Below are 22,909 nucleotides of genomic sequence, written 5' to 3' on the forward strand. Positions count from 1 at the left end.
TCATTCCCCTCCAACAGATCCTTTGAGCATAGATCTTCATTCCATAGCAGTCATGGAATTATTGGTCAAGGGGGTTGCAGAGAGAGTCAGTCCTGTTCTTCTGGGATTTTATTCATAAATATTTGTTGTGCTCAGATCCACTTAGATCCTCACAGGTTCATGATAGAGTTCTTTCCCTATCTGCATTGGTATTTTTTACTAGGTTTATGGATGACCAAGTTCATTGGACTAACTTCTACACCATGTGTTTCTGTGGAATGGTAAGAGCTTTCTTTCATTAATTTCATTTTTTGGATGTGTGCACTCATCATTCTATGACAACATCTTGTTAATTGGCAAGTGGACATGGTAGGTTGTGTACACTACATGTCTACAAGACTTTATCACTCCACTTATGTACTGCTGTACCATGATAGTTCCTTTCTTCCTAAAACTTTGGCAACTAGGAAAAGGGACAATTTCTTCTCATCAATTTATTTATCAGCTATTTCTTACCTTTACAGTCAGTTTGACCCAAATGATTTATGTCCTATAAGATCCCTTAGTTGTTATGCGACTTGAACTAACTCCCTCTGAGGGGTTGGAAATCAGCTCTATTAATTTGGGATCCTTTAGTTTCCTGAGACATACATCCCCAATTACTATGACAAGGTGGCTTCACAAAATTGATCCATATTACCTATTCTCCACTTTTCTTACAGGCAAGGAAACTTCTGTGAGTCACATCTCATAAGATTTGTCATATTTATAGGACTTCAGCTGCCCAATAAAATTGCTTACTGGAATACTTTATGTGGGTTGGCATGTGGACTTCTTTAAATACTTTTCTATTGCATTACTTAATCTGGTATTTTGTTCTTTTGAGGGCTTTCAACTCTCCGTCTATTGGTTTTGGTCACATCCACTAGATTACATAGAGGTTGAGTACTTTTTCCTTTTTTCTTCATATGAAATGAAGTGTTCCATGAGACAATTTAGGAGCTCAGTGTATAGTATAACCTATTTTTGCTGGTCTGCAACTCGTGGATGATCACAGATAAAGCTAAAGGAATTTCTACCAATTCCTGCTGCTTATCAGGTTAAATATATCTGGACCAGTTTGCTTTTAAAACTTAGGTAACTTGGTTGACTTACTTCATTGTTTCTTAAAACTCCCCAGTGTCCATCTACTTCAAGATTTTACTAGTGGAGCTAATAAGTACTTATCTCACCCAGTTTCCCAACAGTGGGGTTGTAAACAAAGGCTTTTCCTCTAGAGTGTTCAAGTGAGTTTCCTCCACTACTGGAAAAGAAGGCAAATTTGGGTACCCTTCTACTTGGTCCATGGATGTTTTTCTCAGATGTTGGTAGGAAGCCTTCTTGTAATTCCAGTTCAGATTTGATGCAAATGATGCTGGGGAATGCTTGGCCTCTGTTTTTATGAATAACAGTTTGGTATATTGTTCATGGAAGGAGGTTCACTATCTCATAATTCCAAATCCAAAGTGGTCCAATCTTGGATCCATAGTTTTGGGGCAAGTAGAATTCTTGTTGCTCACTTGGTTTGATGAGTGAGTATAAATGTTCATAATTCCAGATTGGGTGAGTTTTGTTCCTTTTGGTTGAGTAAGGGATACATGATTCCTTCATTTTGAGCCTGGAGTGTTGCCTTTTTAACTTATTCATGTTGAGGAGAAAGTTTGTTTGCATTGGTGTTACTTACTTTGTCATTGTGATTCCAGTATTTTGGAAGACTATTTCATGGCTACAAGTTGGGATCTAATCACCTGTATATTTTTCTCTTTTGCCTGTAGTGCTAATTACATCTATACTATTTCCACTCTTTTATGCAAAAACTGTGCTTTAGGTGAATAGTATACCTTTTCTAAATGTAGTGTAGTTTCTCCACTTGGGTACCACTATTCTGATATACCCTTTAACTATGCAGATGCTTTCTGTATGGATAATACCCTTACTGGCCCCTCCACTTTTTCAGTGTGAGATTCTAGCTATAGTGACAGTGAACAATAAGTATGTTTTGCAAGTTAACATTTTCCTGAGATGAAGAGTATTTCCAATAATACCCACCTCTGCTGACACTCTCTCATCCCTCCTTTCCACTAAGAGCTAATGCTAGTGACTGGTATGGTGTCCATCTCAAAAAAGTGATAACGTTAGCTGAATGAGGTGCTTATGTACAGTACCAGCATAGAAGGTGCATTAATGGAGGTAAAGACAATATCACCAAAGAATTTGAGTGGCATACAAGACTGGAGTAAGTGAATTAAATCAATGTTCACATAGGAAAAGCTGAAACTATGGAAGTTGAAGAATATCTACAGTGTCAGCAGAGGTAAGTATTATTGGAAATACATTTTAAAATTAGGAAAATATTAACTGTTCATTTTATAATGATTAAGAAAACTAGTAATGGTTTCTGTATTTGTAAATACTGCAATATTTTCTTATTGCTAACAAAAAAAAAATTTCAAATTTATAAGACAGAAAAACTAGACTTGTATTAAAAGTATCAAGAGAAACTGTTATGTATGTTTAGATTTCTTGTACTATCAATTTTAATTTGTTCATGAAAGAAATATTCCCATCATTATTAAAAATATATATTAAAGTTCTTTGTGATTCATATTGCTTTTTAAAACTATATTGAAAATGCAACTCTAAATGTAGTTTATCATAAAGACCAACTCAACTGTGTAGTGGTTTATAATGTGAAACAGTGTATTCATATTTAGAATAGAATATTAAAAACTTGTAACTCCATAGTAACCATCAGAATTTCTATAATTTAACTTTTGGCATGTTTTGTGTATTAAATATTACAGATATCTAATATACAAAATATCAGATTTTTAAAATAAGTATTTTTACAAAAAATATGCTTATGGATACAAGGAGTCAATATGTTGACTATTTTGAAGGCCAAGTGATTTTCATGTTAGGATTAGAAATATTTTTTTCTGTCTGAAAATTGTCAGTTTACATTTGTGTGATCTATAAAACCTAAATAATTATCAAATGTCTTTTAGTAAAATATTTTATCTGTTATTTTTCTGTAACTTCCATAAAAAAAATATGAAATAAATCTACATTACCTTGTTTTCGTTCTAGAAAGACTACAGGTTGTAACAAAAAATTACGGTTGCATATACTCAGTTGCATTGTTTCATTCACTTTGACCTATGTCTAACTAGTAATCCTGCCACACAAATTGTAAAATGCTGAAGAAGTGCAAAGCTCACATTACCACAGTAACTGTTGTTACAGCTGTTTTTGAGCAGACCTCATGAAGAATTTTTATTATTTTTCATTATTTTACCCAGTCTAACTTTATCTAACTTAATAACATTCTGATTTTTGTATATTAGTTATTTTTATAATGATAAAGAATATACATGTAAAACAAGAAATATATTTCTTAACTCTGCTTAGTTGCCAATGAAATTTAAGCCAACTTTTTAGTACTGAATTGTACCAGTATATTAATAATTTTTATTTATGTAAATAATACACTTAAAAACATACACAAAGTGTTCTGTAACTATCATACTTTTATCTGGCTTTCTAACTGTGACATGAGATCATTTAAATCTTATCTTGAACTTCTTGATCTATTTGTTATGTATAATATACAATAAAATGTCAAAGAAAACTACTGGTAATTTGTGGAAGAGAGGATGTGATTAGTGGGCATGGCAAGTGGGTCTGATGTTGTAGCTTATGACTCCATAAACAAATACAACTGTGGTAATGTCTCTTTTATAAAAAATATTTTATGCTAAATCCTTACTTCTCAGAGGGGTAATAAATAAATTGGAGAAGAGGAATAACATAGACAACAAATTTCACTATTCTCATGTTTGGGGAGATTCAGGATTTAAGAAATGTTTTATTATAAAATTAAAAGTTAAAACTTAGTTAACGAAACAGAGTGTAATATTATATATGCTTTGCTGTTTATTCATATACATTGATAATTAAATTTTAATTTAGCTCTAAAAGATTGTGACATGCACACTTTGACCTACTCACAGCAAGAGGGGTTAATTTATTAGTAATTTCTATGTAATTTATTACAGAATTATGCTAAAGTGAAGTAGTTCATTTTGTTAATGGTACTGAAAAAGTATTTTTAACAATGATTGCCAAGTTAATTAACATGTAAAAATTTCCTTGATTTCCAACTATATTTGAAAATAACATATGCATTTAATTAAGGCTTATTCTGTTTGAATAAATCTCTGAAATTACTTTTAAAGCCTTGGCATGTATTGTTCCTTTGATGTGACTCTTTTACCTTGATTTTGTTTCACACCAAGTGATGCATAATGTCTCTTTTGTGTGTCTGCTATAATTGTTTTCTTAATTTAGTTGAAAATTGGGTATGTTACTTCTGAAATACTAAAGGCCTTTCATTGTTGATTGGTTTCATGCTATTAACTGTCATGTGATTTTAGGTTCTGAATGTCTTTGATAAAATGCAGACCATATATCATCTTACTAGATTTTTTTGTTTATAGTCATACTGTTTATCTTCATTATGAATTCTGAAATCAATGCTAATTCCGATGCTAATGTTTTTAGAAATTTTTTGAAGTCTTTATACAATTTGCCTCTGGTATGCAGTGAGATTCTGTGGCTGTATTACCATCCCATTGTTAAATATATTTGTGTTATTGCCATTGCTTTTAGAAAGAAAAAAAGTTAATAGCTCTCATATTCCTTATGTTGGCATGTGGGATCATACTAGCAATGTCATTTTGTGCTTCTCAGATTCCTGATCATAGGTTGGTTATTGGAATGGATCTTTTACTTGATCTCTTAATTTAACCTGAATTTATTTCCCATTTTTGGGAAGCATGTCAGCATTAGCTGATTGGGGTTTTAGCCTTTCATCTGACTTCTGATAATTCTTTTTTGATACATCCAGGAAGAATTATCCATCTTCATAGACTTCTAGGTTTAAATCTGCTACTTTTGACACTCACTTGAGGTCAAATGTTGAAGAAAGTATGGGGGTCTTCTCAGTCCACTTAATGACACACTTGTGTTCTGGATGATTTAACCATTCATAATTCTTGGAGGTTGTATCAGATTACTTGTACATCTGTGAGATCATTGGCTTCATTATCCTTGGGTTCAATGGATACTTCAATCTGATCTGTACCTTCAGTTTTCTTATCATCCTCTTTTTGCTCATTGTCTCAAGTCTATATAGTTTTGACTGAATCAAGAGTTTACAACTACTGGGTCTCCCTTTTTTCCTTTTCATAGACTTTCTTCTTTTCACACATCTCTTTCTCACAGGTTGGGCTACTGTTTTGTAGAATCAGCATTTTTCTGGTTTCTGGACATCTTAAAAAGCAATCTCTGTGTAATATTAAATATGCTTATGGCACATATCTAACATATTTTGTACTTTCTACACTACCATTCTATTTTTATTTCCAGAAGCAGTTATATGTTGGTAGCTTATATTAACAAATAGTGCAGTAGTCATTTTCACAGCTTTTATTTTACTGATATTTTTCTACTTTCATGTCTTCATTCTCAACATGTTCACCTTTTAGCTAGTTGTGTTCCAGGAATGGTGAAAGTTTTGGCAGTCTGGTAGACCATTGGCATCTCCTAATGGAATGGATTCTTCACCCTTTGCTCTTTCAGTTGCTGGGAAAATATCTGAGGTATCTAGTGATTTATGTTGTTGCTACATCAGAAAACTATCTTTATTCCATTCTACTGGTCTACATTTTCAGATACAAAGATTTTGGCTGTGCACACTGAGTCAGTTGGGGGAAAAGCTCTTTCTTTATGCCTATCTCAGGGTTTACAGTAACACCAGTGGCACTGATACTTGCGTCACTAATTATGCGAGTTGAGCAATTAGAAATTCAACTGTTCTTCCCAGTGTGTTCTTGTGGGAAACATTTTTCACATCAAACATAACTGCCAATTATCTGTAAGTTCATGTGGTATGATAACTATGGCAATGAATCAATTGAAATCCAAGCCTTTAGTTGGTTATAAATTTAATGGGGGTTGGTCTCGGTAAAATCTATTAGCAAATTGTAAATCAGAGCATGTCATATGTAGACATGGAAAGTGGATTCTAAATTTTCATTCATTGCTCTTTAGTCCCATAAGGTTGAAGAATAGCTTCAAAATACTGATGACAAAAGTACAGAGAATGCTTTATATTACATCTTGTAGTTTTCCAGAAGAGGAGATGACTCAGAAAGAAATGTACAAATTTTCACTTTAGGGGAATTTGAGGTTGTTTTTAAACATTTCTTTATAAAATTAAAACTTGATTAATTAACCATGGTTTAATGTTAAGTTTGTTTATATACCATGATAATTAAGTAGTTTAATTGAATTTTGTATGCAACTCACTAAAACATTGTGGAGTGCACAGTGTACCTGCCTGCATAGTATGAGTTTATTATAAAAGCACCCACCTAACATGCAGTCAGTCACATAGACCCATTCATGTTTTCTTCTAGAATGTGGGAGTAACCAGTTTCCCATACATCATGCTATTTCAAATTTTTGTGGTAAGGTTTGCTTATTGACTGAAGTGTAAACTCAAAACTACCACAGATTATCAAACATAATTCTGTAAAAAGCAAAACTGAAATACCAGAGGAGGAATTTAGTCAAAACTCCAAAGATGGGACATAGAATAACAGATATTATTCTCAACACATGATATACTATAAACCTGTATCAATATCACCATTACAGACACACCGGTACCACTACTGGAAGCCTAGTACCACCACTACTGACATACTTGTTCTGACTGCAAATCCTGGTTTATCCTTTTTCTCTGCCTTTTCCTTGTGTGCTAACCAGGGCCAATTTTGCAAGATGCAAGGGTTTTTCTTTGCTTTACTTTGGTTATCCCAACCACGGTTTTCCTGTTATGTCAATTTTCTCATGAGAAACCACTTCCATTACCTTTTTATGATCATTTTTCATGCTGATGTAATCATATCTATGGTCTTAAAGCTGACTGTTGTTTAAGTCCTTTGTATAAGAAGCTAAATTCCTTTCTAGAATAGATTGTAAGTCAAAACATTTTCATGATGCTCTTACTTGATGGTCTATTGTGATATTTCTCTTTTGGCTCCAACACCTCAACAAATTACTTTTTTGTTTAAAGATTATGGCATATCAGTTTTTTCAAACTTGGGGTTTGGTTTCCTGTGGTGCATAGGGTGCAAGTAACCTACTATGTAGTTTGAACTAAAACAGTTATGTTGGGTCATTTGTTTACCATGATGTGAATAGTTCTTTCTCTTAACATTAGTAATTTACTAAGCAGTCACAACCTTGTCAGAAGATCTTGGAATAAAGACCAGAAACATCACTATGAGCAAGGATACTCAATTAATGACCTAAGGCATAGTGGTCATAGATTTTTTTATTCTGGTTTGCCTGTTGCTCACATGTAAGACTAATTATTACTAATTGCAATTTATATTGAAGATTTCTAGCTACCTTTGTTGTATAACTTAATCTGCCTAAGAGCCTAACTTTTGAGGATCTTATGTTTGACATAGTACCTTCTGGTTTGCTCCACTATTTCAGTGTAGGTATGTTGGTATTTAGTATTTAAGAGGTATGTCTACATAATTTGTATTTAAAATTTTTATGATTAAAATAAATTTAAAAGAGGTACTTACCTCTGAAACACATTTTAGCCCACCTCCCCATAACCAGGAAGATTATATTTCACCATCATTAATGTAAACAAAAATTCTGGCTTATGGTAGGTAGCTAAGCTTATTTTCATTATTTGACTCATGTTATAAGTCATGTGGAAAAATGCAGAATTCTGGTTAAGTTGAAGTATGCTCTGCATTGTGTCAGAGACATTCAAAATCTAAAGTGACTTGCAGTTGAATCATGAAACCAACTCAGCTCTAACAGGTTTTTAGTATTTTAAAGGTGAGTTATTGTTTGAAATTAATTTTTAAGTTATTGAAATCTTGAATGTTAGGATACATAAAATATACTTAAGCTTAGTGAAGTAATTTTAATGTATTTTATTTATTAATGCTGGGAGGCTGGACATAACTTAAAAATTCCTTGTTCATGTCCCATTTCTGCAAGATATCATTCTACACTGCACTTTGATATAATATAATTATGATTGTCAAGTCTCAATTAATCAGACAAGAATATCCCAAGAGTTGGTCATAGGTAGTATTAACTAATTGAGTTTCCTGTAATTTATCAGCTTAAAGCTAGAGATAGTCTGTAAAACACAGGGATATTTTTGTGTAGTTTGCATGAAGATTCTGAAAACAAACCATTGCTGAAGAAAATTATTTTTAGTAATATTACTTCATTCCTCACAGTCATATTTATTTTAAAGTTAACTTTCATTTATTCATAATGTAAATTTCATATAGTAATAATAATTATATATACACACACGTGTGTTTGTGCACATGTGAGAGAGAGAGAGAGTCTCATGAGATGTCTCTGATTTGGTTGACTGGTGGTGAACCAATCCACTAATTGTTTAACCACAACAGTAGAAGGTTGTATGAAGTTTTATGCTCTTAGTTAAAAGCCTTGTGAGTGAAGGGAAACAGGAACAGCACATACTCTTGAATAGCTCAATTAGATAGAGCTTTGGTCTTGTTAGCCAAGTGAATAACTGGTGTTATAAGAGTGTTCAGGTATAGCCAGTTTTCTTGGATGTAGGAGCCTTATTTCATCTCTGTATATTTATTAATCTGATTGGTTGTTCTGCCAATTAGAGGTATGTGTATTTTGCTGCATGGATCACTGTAGATTACTTTCTTTTTTTTCTAGGTTTGTTTAGTTGTTTTAAGTTGAACAAAGTGTTAAAAAGGTTATTCTCAAGTTTGATATGAATTGTTATGCTGAACTTTTCATGTCACTATATTATGGAGAAGTGGTACTTGGTCGCATTTGAATATTTAATGTTTTGGGAACGTAGATGTCAGAGAAAGCTGTTGATTAATTTGTGTACTCAAATGGCAAAGGTAATAGCCACACAACATTTTTTGTGTTTTTAGTTTGGTGGATTGTATGGCTTGTGATATAAAATATATTGTACCAATAAAGAAAGCCTGTGTTTTTACCATCAGTTCAGTGATTGTAACCATTAGCTGAGTTTCCATGTTAAATAATTCTTTGGCATAAGCATTAAATTAATACAGTAATCTTATGTGTGGTGTGTCTATTTTTGTAGTATGTATAATATTTTATACAAGATAAAACTAGTTTCTAAACACATGTAATACAAGTGTATAAACAGTTAGCAGCTGTGATAGAAATTGCTGAAATGTAGCAACATTTTACACTGCTCATTAAAAAAAAATCAGACAGTACCTGAATTTTTATCTTGATACCTAAAAATTCATTTATCCTTTTCTAATATTTCAAGTGTTTGTGTTTAAAGATATATTGAACATGCACTAGCGATCAAGATACAATTTTATTACACCAAAAATAAAAAACAAATAATACAGGTACAGATAATGTTTATGATAATGGAAAATTATTTTATTAAAATCTTCCAATGTCATGGGTCGTCTTAAACTCTACACATTTTATTAAATAAACACTTGAAAGAAGTAATAGTAAGAAGTCTGGAATACAATTATAACATTTTTACAATTTTCAATTTTTATGTGTCTTCTGCACAACACCATTTGGAGGATTTAAACAGTTGTATCAATATTAGAGCTAATATTTATGATAGGAATTAGTTTGTTATTTTGATTAATGGATCATTGGAATTGTTGAATACAGTAATAATTGGAAGCGTTAATTTTTACGTGTTGATTATTTCCTGACTGATTGATTTATATATAATTTTGATTACTGAATAACTAATAACTGGAAACACTAGTTGATTATTTTTATGACATTAATTGATGTAACTGCTCATAGGTAGTCAGTTAATTGAGTTAACAGCATAGCTTTAATGAGTATTAGTTGTTTAAGGGGAAGTAATATTTCAGTAATATTTTTTCCTAGTTAAATCTCATAATTATCAATAAATACAAGCTATATTTTTATTGCAGTGGAAAAACATACTTTTAGGTGTGTTGTTTTTTTAAGAGTCAGCAACTTTTTTCTTTCTCTCAGTCTATTATTACATAATTTATTATTAATGTGATGGTACACAATAGTACTGTTAACCATATGCTTTTTGTTGCATCTTACTGAGTTGACAAATATATGCAACCATCTGTTTTATAAATCATCTAATTAAAGCTTCGTCTATTAACCTATGAAGTCAGGATATTGCTTGAACTTGTTTTACTCAACTGAAGTAAAATGAACATTCATGAAAGTTTGACAATGGTAGAGAATTATATGATCAAGAAGTTTGATAAATTACATTTAAAAAAATATTGAAGTAGTGCATTGTGTGGTTATCATTTGATAAGTTTACTGCTTGGAGACATTTATGTAAAAGAGAGAAAGCTTTTGTGTTTTTCTTTTTTGTTTGTTTGTTTGATTGTAAGTACATTTACAGCACCAATTACTCTATATGTCTCTTGCATTTTTAATTGAAGTTTTATCAGTTCTGTACTCTGTGTAATAATGGACAAAAAATAAAAGTTTCCAATATTTGAACGTCACCGGTAGTAAGCAATATAAAAGCCAGTTGGTGATTTGATTTACAAATTTTAAAAATATGGTGTTTTAATATCTGTATTTTCATGTCATATGTGTTAAAAAATTGAATTGTTTATAACAAAATTAAAGTATTGTACTCAATTGATTTTAAGTTATAATTAAAAGCAGCTTCTGTTTTTTTAGATAACATTGTGTTTTAATATGGAATGAAGTATATCCAGTTATAAAAATTTGAAATTGTACAAATTTAATGTACAATCACTCTCAACCATATAGACTGAAATTGTTATTTTTATATTAACAGACATCTGAAGCTAGTCTTTGCATTTTAAATGGCCTTACAAATTTAACTTTTATTGTAAAAAAGTCTGATTTTTAATTTTAAAATCATAAGAAACAAAATGAAGTCACAATATCTTTCAGTCATTGAAATATAAGAGAAATGTACCAAGGATTGTATCACGTTTCATTAAGAGTTTTAAAAACCTAAAATTGCAAGAATATCCTGGTTTCTGTATTGGATAAATGATAGCTTAGATGTTAATGATGTTTATCATTATTTTTTAATTCAGAAAAATGGGTGGGATCCAAATGAAATGTTTAAAAAAAATGCTGAAAAATTTGGAGTGACATCAACGTATGATTCCACTCTCCAAGGTTACACGTAAGTATACTTTCTGATACAATGGCATGAAGGTGTAAAGGTAATGAGAAAATCATATTTTCATGTTGAGAAGTATTTTAGTCATGTATAACTATATGTATCTAAAGAGAAGATCAATTTCATACTAATTTTAACTTCTTAAATTAATAAAGTATAATTAAACTGCTTTCCCCCTTTTTTTTTAAATAATTGGGCCAAAAAACTTGTAACATGGTATTTAAAGGAGAAACTAGGGTGGAATATGTTTTTGAAAAATATTTGCCTGCTAAACTTAATATATTTAGGATTTAATTATTTTGTCAAAACATGTGGTTTCCAACTTGTTTGACCATTGTTTGTTCAACCAGTGTTAGATAGTCTGGGATAGTTTAAGAACTGCAGTGACTTACAGATTGAAGTGTAAATTGTTAATTAATATTATAAGCTTCTCTGTATGCCATGCTTCAGAGTTAATGACTTAATAAAGCACATGCATGTAAATGCTGTATTGCATGGATGAATTACTGATCTGATAGTTTGTCTCATGTCATCTGACCATGGTGTAGGAAACTTGCAGCTAGTTTTTACTAGAAACAGTTTTATTGCTGGTGTTCCTTTGTATTAATAATAACATTCTGAATCCAAACATGAGCATGTTTTACACTTCAACTTATTATGCCTGTTAAATTTCTTTTTGTGGGGGGAGGAGTGCAGTTAATTTAAAACTTTTCAGAAATTGTGAAAGGACAACTTAATTTCAATTGGATTTGTTTTTACTTTTAAACCCAGATTTTAAATTTTCAGTGAACTTTTGTATTGTTGTTGTAGATTTCTGATGATGATGTAATGAGTCCGTTCAGCAATATCCTTGGAAATAAATGTTTTATTGACTGTAACTATGAGCCAAATTTTTTATTCGCATGTTCACAGCACAAGTTCTATCTTAAATGGTGGATAACAATACTTGTTCGGATAGGTATTTGTATTTTATGGAAAAGCTAAAGGCTATGTGTTACCATTACTAATTTGGAATTACTAGCTATAGAGAATGCAGGCAATAAAGCAGCACCCTAACGAATTGATTTTCACTTTATGCTGCACTTGCAAAGATTTTTAACCCAACTAACTAGCTCCAAAAAGCCAGAGCTTTAAAGAGCCAACCTGCACCCAAATTACATTACATGATAATGTAGTGATGATTGTGTATACAGAGTAACTTGTGATGACAAGAAACACACTTGAAGTAAAAATATATCTTGGGACAGATGGTTAATCAGAAGATGACCTAAGAAGGTCAAAATGTTCTCTGCTTTATTAGTAAAAGTGTTAATACCCATACCAGCCATCCTGAGATATATGTATACAGAGTAATCTTACTTCCCTTAACTTTAAAAAATCACAAAATTGTCACTCCATTAGCTTACTAAAAGTTTCAAAACACAAGTTCAGAGTGGTAGAGTTGAAAAATCTAGTCTGTGAATTGTTATCAGTGGGTTTGGTAGATGTTATGAAACAAAATGTTGCTCGCAGTACTGTTCATTGCTAGGTTTTACTTACTTGCTAATGATATATGGTTGTCAAAGAAAACAAACTAGCAATTTTTTGTCAACCTGCAGACAAATTTGTGATACAAGCTACTTGTTGGAAATAGTAGAATGTAGAAGAGGTGCATGGAAGTAGGACCATCATAGCAATTAAGATGGACCTTGTATTAGACATAATTGATATTTACAAACCTCACTTGTGACATGAAATAAGAACCTCTATAGATGTGAGTGGATATAGTTGCTTTGACTAATAAGACCTTAACTTATTAAACTACCAGTCATTGCCTTCATCCAGTTATGTTAAAGTTAAGTGCTTCTAGTAAAACACTAAAAAGATAAAATCCAGCTATCAAAAACTGATTATTGGATGCTATATATTTGTTTTATTTGTCATAGGTTTACACCTCTTGAGTGAAAGTAACTTAACCTGCCATCATTCATGTGCTCTTTGAGTGTCATATGTGATGCTCAAATGAAACTATATTATCTCATGCGTTGTACAAAAACCACCAGTTCCTACTGATGTTATAAATAGTTAATAATTTTTAAGGTAGTTGTAAATATTAATGGCAATAAAGATTTTTTTTATGTAGTATTCCATTAGAACCAAAAAATACAGAAGAGTATAAAAAACAAGAAGCAAAAGCTGTGAAGATAGCTCAGGAGATAGAAAACTCTCAACAGTATCTCTCAAGAATAGCTGTAGAAAATGGTGATGAAGAAGAAAAATATAGTGCTGTGGTACGGCCATCAGAAAGTACACAAACTAGTTCAAAGTAAGCCATTTTGTCATCTTTTTGAAATGTAGAAACAATAAATGTTATATGTTTAATAATAAAGCAGCATTAAGTACCATTTCCTATAGATTCTATAGATTGCTTTGATGTAAAATTTAAGGTGAAGAATGAATTCAGATCAAATTGATCAGTATTGCCCATGTTGTTTAAACACTTCTAGCCTTACTATTATTAATATTTTTGTTATTAGACATCATTATTATGCCTATTATAAGCTGATTTCCATATCTAATGCCTTGGAGATTTTTAGGAATTAGAAGGGGTATTATAATTTTTTTCTAATTCCCTATATTTGCTGTATTCATTGTTAATGATGTATTTTGCCAAATCCAGAGCTCATCAGAACACAGTAAACACAGCAGTGTTTGGAATACTGTTTAAGGCATTTGTTATAACAATTTATATTATGTGAATGCCATTTTTTTAAGTTGATGAAGCATAATTATAATTAATTTACTTGCCATTAAACATTGGTATTAGGTCCATATTTTTAACATGGATTTTTTATCCTTAAGGAGTTTCAAGAATTAGAGTATATAATACTATTTGAATCTCACTATATTCACAATACCACTACTTTAGTTGAAGTTAGATATTTCAATGAGTCAAAAATTGCTGTTGTAAAAATATGTAGGGTTTAAATTTATTAAGATTTGAAAAAAAAAAGAGCATTAGAGAATGTTTGTTAAAAACATTATGGAAAATATTAATAGAAAATCTTGATTTAATTAATTGTTCATAATCAGAAACAAGTGATAGAAAAAGAGAATAAGTATAGGGATGGATAAAAAGAAATGGCATATCCTTATACCCTAGACATTAGTAAGGTGTCTGAGAATAAAAAGAAATTGAAATTTTTGATCTAGAGAACTAGACTTTTCTTTCACTTTATTTAAAATTTCTTCTTGAGAAGGAAAAATATGAAATTTCCCCTTGAGAGGGAAATTCTAATTTGTAAAAGCCTAAATTTTCTTCAAAAGATGCAAAGCCCAAAATAACCACATGCAGATTTCATATTTCCACACAAAAATCACACAAAGTAGTCGTTTCTCAGTGATTTCATTCATTCACTGATTTTCATTCACATGGTTTGTTTTGAAGTCAACTTGAATAACTTCAGTTGAAGGTGAGTAATATGGACAGATTAGATTTCTCTGGTGTTCTTGCCTTGCAAGTTATTGAATATCCTAATGAAGATAAAAAGCTCTTTAAACTAGTATTCTTCAATATGAAATTATATGGTTGAATTAATTCAAACTTCTTTCTAACATACTCAGTATAAATAACTCTTTTTCAACAGGATTGGTTTAAAATACACAAATTTATTATACATATTTGCACAAATTAAGTATTTATACCATAACTTTTAATGCAGTATATGTATCTTCACCAAATTTGGTAACTTTTAGTAATCATTACAAGTCTTTTGTACATGGAAAATCTGTTTTTTTTATGATGTGTTTGTGAATATATTGCATCACTTTCATAAATAGTGTGAGTGTGAAGTGATTTGTCACGTTGTGATTAAAAATGCTATTCTTCATTCCAAAAACATCTCAGTTGTTGTGTAATAGTATAAGCTATTTAAGCTATTTACACTGGACATTTATGGTATTTTTATTATAATTTGTAGTCATTCTAGAACAAAAATAAATGTAATTTATAGCTATTTGCAAATTCTTTGTGTTGGTTACAAGGTTGTTCAAATTGAACAAGTCCTTATGGAGATATAGCAGTGAAAATAAGTTTTTTTCTTAAAAGAGCATTTGATAATTAACTGGAGATTATAAGAAAGATTTTGCATGTGAAATTTGACAATTTTCTAATTCATTTAGGCACAGGTCAAAGAAACAGTTTTAATATGAATTATTTCTACAGGCATGTCATTACATTATGCAGTTTTTATTGTATATATTACCCCTCTCTACAAGTAACTATATGTCCTTAGGGTAACTAAATTTAATTGTAAATATATGCATTTGAGTTCTCTAACGTATAAAATATTTTCCCAGATGTTGTCTTAACTGGTTTATAAATTGGTTAACATGAATGTTTCAACTCATATACTTGCCTGTTTTACATTTGTAAAGATAAGTAATAAATATCACAGTAAATACATTCTTCCTCAAAGAAGGAGGAGTGGTCCAGGAAATAAACCAGTACGGAATGTAATTCCATCATCTTCACTATATTCTTCAAAGACATCACAACATGCTATTTCTCCAGTATATTCCCAGTGTCACAAGTCCACAGCTTCTGTGCCAAGTCCCATATCTAACCCTGTGACAACATCGTCTCCAATTTGTGTATCTTCTAAACCTCCTCTACCTCCTCAGGCTTCTGTTACTCCAACTCAGCAGCAACCTGTGCATCCTTGTCAACCACAGAATACTGCTAATAATCAGGAATCTAAGGAAAAAAGAGTAAATGGTGGTAAAGTATCACTGTTTAATGAGTTGTTTTATCTGATTATTTCTAACTCTACTCTATTTTTGCCTGAAATAAGTAGAATCTTAAACAGATACCTGAAGGACTAATAATGCAAATAGTGGGCTGGTTTAATTCATGAATATTGATTTTTACATTACTGCAATCAAGAAAATTATATTTAACCATATGGTAAACATGCATTAATATTTCACAAATCTTAGAAATATATTATATTTTAAGTTTGTGATTTCTATGTATGGTATTTGTTATACATTTCTCAACTTTTACATTAGTTTTTATCTTGTTTCTCTTAATTTGTATATTTATTAGTGTTTCTCTTCACTTAACCAGTTGCATATTATGCTAGTTAAAAAAATATCAATTAGAATTCATAGACCTCAATTATCATTCTGTAAAAATAACGTTAAATGTTCTATAGTTCTTACTGTGTACTTCAACTTGAAGTTAGTGGATATTGAATCTTTCAGGCAAATATGGATATATATATATATACATACTATCCAATTTTTATTGAACATAACATTATATCATTTACAAGAATATGAACTGTTTTAGGTATAATTTTTAATAAAATTTAGAAGAATTTTGGTCCATTTATTATTATATTGTCAGCCAGAGCTTATAAAGTGTGATAGGTAGATTGAAATACTTGCTGCATTAGGCCATCTGTTTAAACTCAGACTTCCACATATTCATTTTATTAATTATTGTTGTAATAATATTGTAGTTGTCAAAATTTTTTTTATTTTAGCTATTTTTCAATCTTTGAAAAAATTATAAAATCTATCATGTTAGGCTTAATTTTAAAAATTGTTATGAGTCATAGTATTTATTTGTATAAGTGGCAGAATTATACAAGTATTTAAAAATATGAAAATCTGTTACTTTTGAAGGTAATCATTTACATGTTGACTTTGAAGTTAGAGATAAAGCTTTATACTACTAAAAGGTGAATAGAGTTGAGGGGTGAGGGTTAGGTGTGTTATTTTTGATTTTGTCAAACTGATAAATTAATTAAAGTTTATATTTATATGTTTGTAAATAATTTTTTTTAACAGTGTACTTCTAGTTTACTTGGAGATTATCATAAATATCTAAATTAATTAATTATTAATTGATTGGGATATCCTCAAAGTTCTATGAATATTTTCATCTACCTAATTCTCTAAAATAGTCAAATAAAGTCCAGCCTAAATAATATTTGTCAACATCTTCTAACCACATTGTTGAATGTAGACCAGTACTCAATTACTGCATTGGTCTGACATTTAATATTCCTAATATTTTCAAACACTGATGACTGAGACATTAAAATGTGTAATTAGTGAATGTAAGTTGAAAAAAATTTGTGTATAGTGACATGTTTTTTTTTGCTTTTGAATTTTGTCATAGCACATAGCTTCATCTGTGTTCTTGCATGATCTTGGTAAAAATTAAAATGAAATTACTGATGTTTATATAGGACAGTAAAATATCTCTTATTTATTTTGGTACTTCTAAAGAACTTCCATATAAATTGTAGTGCTATAGTCTCTTTGCAATTAGGATGTCATCAAAAATTCCAGTTGTCGTCTATTATGTTGACTTTTTTTAATATGTGACCTGAAACAAAGCATACATTGATGAAATAGTGAGATAGCATGATATTTTGTTTAAATTATTTTTATGACTGATATATCAAGATGCATTTAAGTTAGGTTTTGGTGTCCATAATAAAACTATGTTTCTATGCTTGTAGATGTGACACTAACTTTAATTCTGTGAGCTTGAATGGGGATTGGAGTGTGCATGTCACATGTCACACTCTTTTCAGAGTGCTGTTTAACATAGTATTATGTGTTTAATGTCATAGTTATTACCTGTTCATTTTACTCTGTATTATTCATTTAGTAATAGTTCTTAATGAAGGAAAAGAAATACTACATGTATATAATATAAAGCGATTCTGAAAAAAACTGTAGATAGGCATTTCAGCATTTCTAGGGGTTATAAAAATGTAATATGCAAACTATTTGATGGACAAGTATTTTTATTTTTTTCAGGACAATCACCTGGTATTCAAACATCAGTTCACAAACATGTCTTGAGTAGATATAATTTTGTTATACATCTGTTTTGTTTTATGTACAACGGACTCACACATTTCACTAAAAGCTTTCCATATTTTGTGTAGTACACATAATAAATCAGAATTATTGTCAGTGTTTCTCCTCTGACAAAGGGTTAGTCCAGTGAACCTTTACTTTGCACATTTGGTTAAAATGACTTAAACTGACAACAGTCTTATACATAGGCATGTTTATTAGTGAAAATGAACTAAATGCCACTATTTTTGCTGAAGGAAAGTAAGTCAAGAACAGACTTTAAGCAGGAATTACAATTGTGTTATTTGTACACACATATTTTATTGATACTACAAAACAAATCTTATTATAAAGACTAAGTCCATCAATAGCCATTTTGTTTCCTTGTTTAAGCAGAAACAAGAAATTGTATGATCTGAAATGTTACCATTATTATCCTCACTTAATAAAGACATCTTAATTATAGTTGTTTTATTATGTAGAATCATTCAGTAATTTCCTACTTGGGTTTAATAGTTAATAAAAGTAATTTTACGTCTCAATAGAATGTGTATCTGGGAAATAGGGAACAGAAATGTGGCTGTTACAGCAGGTGTGATGTTTGATTTTTGATATTTTAAAAGAACATAACTAAAGTGTGTGTAAAAAAAATACATATCTGTACTTTGATGATTGAATTGATTCACTGATGGCAAGACATACTTAATTAGATGGAGATAGGAAAACTATTCTTCTGGTATTCGATAGACTATTACTAAAAATAATAGCTAGGAAGTTTAGCTTTCTTGAAATATGGTTTTATGAAGTTATGTTTAATTGAAGTTATCAGATAATTTTGAATTACAAAATGTAATCTACTTTTCAAATATTAGATGCTAAATAGGATTAGCCACTCGATATGCAGTGAAGTTCTTAAGAGAAAAAAGAAAGTACAACTACACATACATCTCCTAAACTTTGACCTTGGTTAGAAGTCCCAATAAATTTTAAATATCACACACATATAATGTAATATAACAGGAATATTGTATATAATGTGTAAAGATCATTGTAGAAATACACTGTGGTGATATTTTTGAAACCTGTAGAAATTCAAAAAGAACAAAATAATAAATAATTTCATGAAAAATGGTCTTATGTTTATACATGCCTTTCTCAGGTTTTAGAAAGACCATTATATACCGTGTTTACTCGCTTATAAGACGGGGATTTTTCCTCGAGATTTCGGGTTCAAATTGGGGGGGCCCGTCTTATAGGCGAGGTCTACAGACATAGAAAATAAATTTAGTTCACTCAGAACTGTGCAGATATTTCAGACAGTGAAAATAGGGAAGTGAGCTATCTTGTTATTATTAGATCTGTGATTGTGGAGAACACGGAGGAATGTGACCTCTACGATGATGGATTGTCCGAGGAGCAGTTTTATGAACTGTTTGGAGATAGTGACAACGAATAATTTGAAGGCTTTTGAATTTCATAACTTGCATACTGATTTGCTGTGTTCTATTAAAGTGCAGTTTGCGTAAACTCTTTTAATACTTTGAAGAAATGTGGTTTAAAAGTTAGCATAAACGTACTTTGATACTGAAATATGTTGTGATAAGTTTTGTGCGTTAGATTGTTCTTTGTTATGTGTTTTAAATATGAATATTTATCATACAGTAAATAAAATAGTTGATGAAATTCCATTAAACGCTTGAACACCGAGTTTGGATTTATTCATTTATTTTCACTTTTCTATCTCTTCTATTTTTCTCCTTCTAATCTGAAATCGAAATATCGTATCTGAAACCCAAAATTAGGTTTCTATTAATTTCCATTTTTTCACTTTTCTCTCGTTACCTGCTTTCCTTCCTTCGTCTTATAAACGAGTCTAAACAGAATATCGACAATCTCTCAGGTGAAGTTGGGACCCGTCTTATAAGCGAATCGTCTTATAAACGAATAAAAACGGTAGAAATAGAACTTCAACTGTAAACTCCTCATGTTTTTCATTTTACAGCTTCTGTTCCTTTTGAGTGTAAAATACAAGATCCAAAATTGACTTCAAAAACTGAAAGCAAAGAAAATATTCCTTGTGTCATGCAAGTCACCAGTAGTGAAGTTGTTATGCCAGAACAAGTCACAACTGTAGCCAAACCTAATCAAAGGAGAAAAGATCAAGAAAAGAAAGGAGGAAACCCAAAAGGTACTACTTGTATATTGTAGTATAACATTATAATAGTCTGCTTGTTTACTAGTTAGCATATAATCTATAATCTGTTGACATTGTACAATGAATGGAAACACAGGAGTTAGAGAGTACTGAGCTCAGCTTTAACTTCATTGTGATTGCACAGTATTCATTATTAAAACCACAAGTTCCTATATGTATGTGTGTAGATGACTTTATTATGAAGAAAAATCCTAAATGGCAGAATAGATCCATTAATTTAATAATCCTCAGATATTGACATGTTTATGTGTCACCCACTTCCACTATTGCTCATGTATTTACATCATATTGAGTGATTTTGTTTTTACCTTTAATAGCATCTGATATGAATAGATAAAAATAATTGGGTGAAATAACTAATTTTGTAGGCAATATACATAAAAGTTGAAGGTAGTAATTAATGAAATTGATTACAACATTGATACTGTGTGTGATTACATTTTGTGTGTGACTTCTGTGTTATTATTGATCCTGTAACCAACAAAGTCATGGACTAATAAGCAAATTAACATATAAATATTTTAGGAAAATGATTTGGAAAATCTGTGCATCAGAAATGCTTAAATTTACTGATATTCTGCTATACTTCTAACATTAACTATAGAAAAAAAAAGGGGGGGATCTCTGTGTTACTGACCAAAGCTAAGCTGTTTCATTTAAGAAAAGATCTTTTTTACTTAACTTACACTTGCCACTATATTGCTTTAGATGCAATACAGTGGAAAATTTGAGTTAAGGAAGTAATAATATAGTATTGTCATATGAAAGAGCCATAACTAAAGGGTTACCACTGAAAACTTGTGATTTTTAGTAACTTTGTAAAAAGTAACACTCAAATTTGCTGAGAATTAAAAACAGTTGAAGAATCAGGACATTCCAAAATTTCTGTTAGTAATTCATGCTTCATGAACAGAAGAGGCTAACTAGTTCTTGGTTAGGTCTGTAATAAAAACACACTAAGCTGTATATGCTATTTTTCTACATTACAATTTATTGGTTTCTCACAGATTTTATTGATCAAAACCTGGTGCAAGTGATTTTTGAGATCTTTTGTTTTGTATTTTTCTCTTCTCCTCCTTAAACTCTTAAACTGTTTTGTATTTTTTAATAAATTCTTGATTTCAAATTTTAATATGCCTTCCCTTGTAGATTTTCTAGGTGAATTTCTTTGGATGAAAGTTACAATTAATATATTCCTTTATCTTGGTCACTTAATTTTCTTGTGTCAGGTTTCATTTAATTTGCAGAAATTGAGTCGTAAATTTCACTTGTGAAACAGTAATACACATATTAATTCTAGAATTTTTTTTACATATCCTCTCAAAAGCTGGTAAGATTTTGTTAAAGATTATAAGTATTTTGTACATAAAGAATGAAATTGTTATCATTCAGTGTTTATATTAAAAATGTTTGTTTATCATAGTTGCTTGCACTTAACAAATTGAGCACAAGGTAATTTTTATTTCAATTATGAAAATACATTTCTTCATCTTATAGTTTTCATATTTCACTTACATAATTTCTAGAATATCAGAAGTGTTTTTAAGGTAAATGTTTGTATTTTATTTTTCTTTATCTTTACCATGTCTCTAAGTATTATCATCATTATACAATGCAAGGAAATAATTAAAAATAGAAAACAGTAAAATCAATAGCATACCTTCTCTTCTTTTTTGTAGAACAGCTGTAAAGATTTTCCTTTTGTTAACTTTGTAATGTCAGGTTTTTTTATCACATATACTTGCTTTTTGATGTTTTATTTTTTCTTTCTTGTACTTTACCACTTGTTATTTATGTATCTCAGAGAAACAGTTTTAACCTGTTGGCAGAATACTCATGCACCATGTAATATTGGAAACTTTGAGAACTGATGCAAATTATAATGTATGTCTAAAAGATGTTTAAATCTTTAAGTTATGCATTTTAAAACATAACTAATACAAAATTAACTAAAATATAGTAGGAAAACCTAAATGCGAGTTAAACTGTATCTCTCAGTAGATATTTAGATAAGAAACAACTACAAGTGCTATAGTTGATCGAGCAGTCAACAGTAGTACAGTCAGTTACCTGTACTCCGTAACAACATATTTAGTTACAAACTTTTATGATATACTGTTACATTACACACAGTAATAATAAATGAGAAAGATTTATCCACCTTGTAAATATTTGAAAGTTATACATAAAAAATATAATTATTTCATAAAAATGCTGACATTAATTTTAAAAACAGTTACAAAAAATATGATGCTATTCTTTATTTTTATTTTTGAGCACTTTTTATATAATAAGTTAACTGATTTGGTGACCAGGGCTTTCAAAATTGTTCATTTTCAATCAAAATGATGGAATTATTCTACCAGTAAAACCAGGTTTGTAGATGAAGCTAATGTATTCTGTGTAAGAGTGATGCAATGAATTAGTGTTCACAGATGTAACAAATAATATTTCTTGTAAATTTAGTTAAAAAAAAAAAACACAACAAATTTAAAACCTTTTCAATGAAAAATAATGTAATAAAAGAAATATACATACCCATA

General features: G+C 30.3%; 1 protein-coding gene across 3 annotated transcripts in view; it reads left to right on the forward strand.

Moving 5' to 3' along the window:
• LOC143238062 (uncharacterized) overlaps positions 1–22,909 on the forward strand; it is a 67,080-nt gene that overhangs the window by 21,306 nt on the left and 22,865 nt on the right. For 2 of the 3 annotated variants that reach the window (XM_076477983.1, XM_076477981.1), the window contains 4 exons: positions 11,202–11,293; positions 13,413–13,595; positions 15,748–16,049; positions 20,154–20,339. In XM_076477983.1, coding sequence (XP_076334098.1) covers positions 11,202–11,293; positions 13,413–13,595; positions 15,748–16,049; positions 20,154–20,339 — 763 coding nt within the window. Of the gene's footprint in view, positions 1–5,567; positions 5,682–11,201; positions 11,294–13,412; positions 13,596–15,747; positions 16,050–20,153; positions 20,340–22,909 lie in introns of all 3 variants that reach the window. The other variant, XM_076477982.1, reaches the window with a different exon arrangement.

Source organism: Tachypleus tridentatus, chromosome 13 (assembly GCF_004210375.1).
Source record: "Tachypleus tridentatus isolate NWPU-2018 chromosome 13, ASM421037v1, whole genome shotgun sequence".
Taxonomy (NCBI): Eukaryota; Metazoa; Arthropoda; class Merostomata; order Xiphosura; family Limulidae; genus Tachypleus; species Tachypleus tridentatus.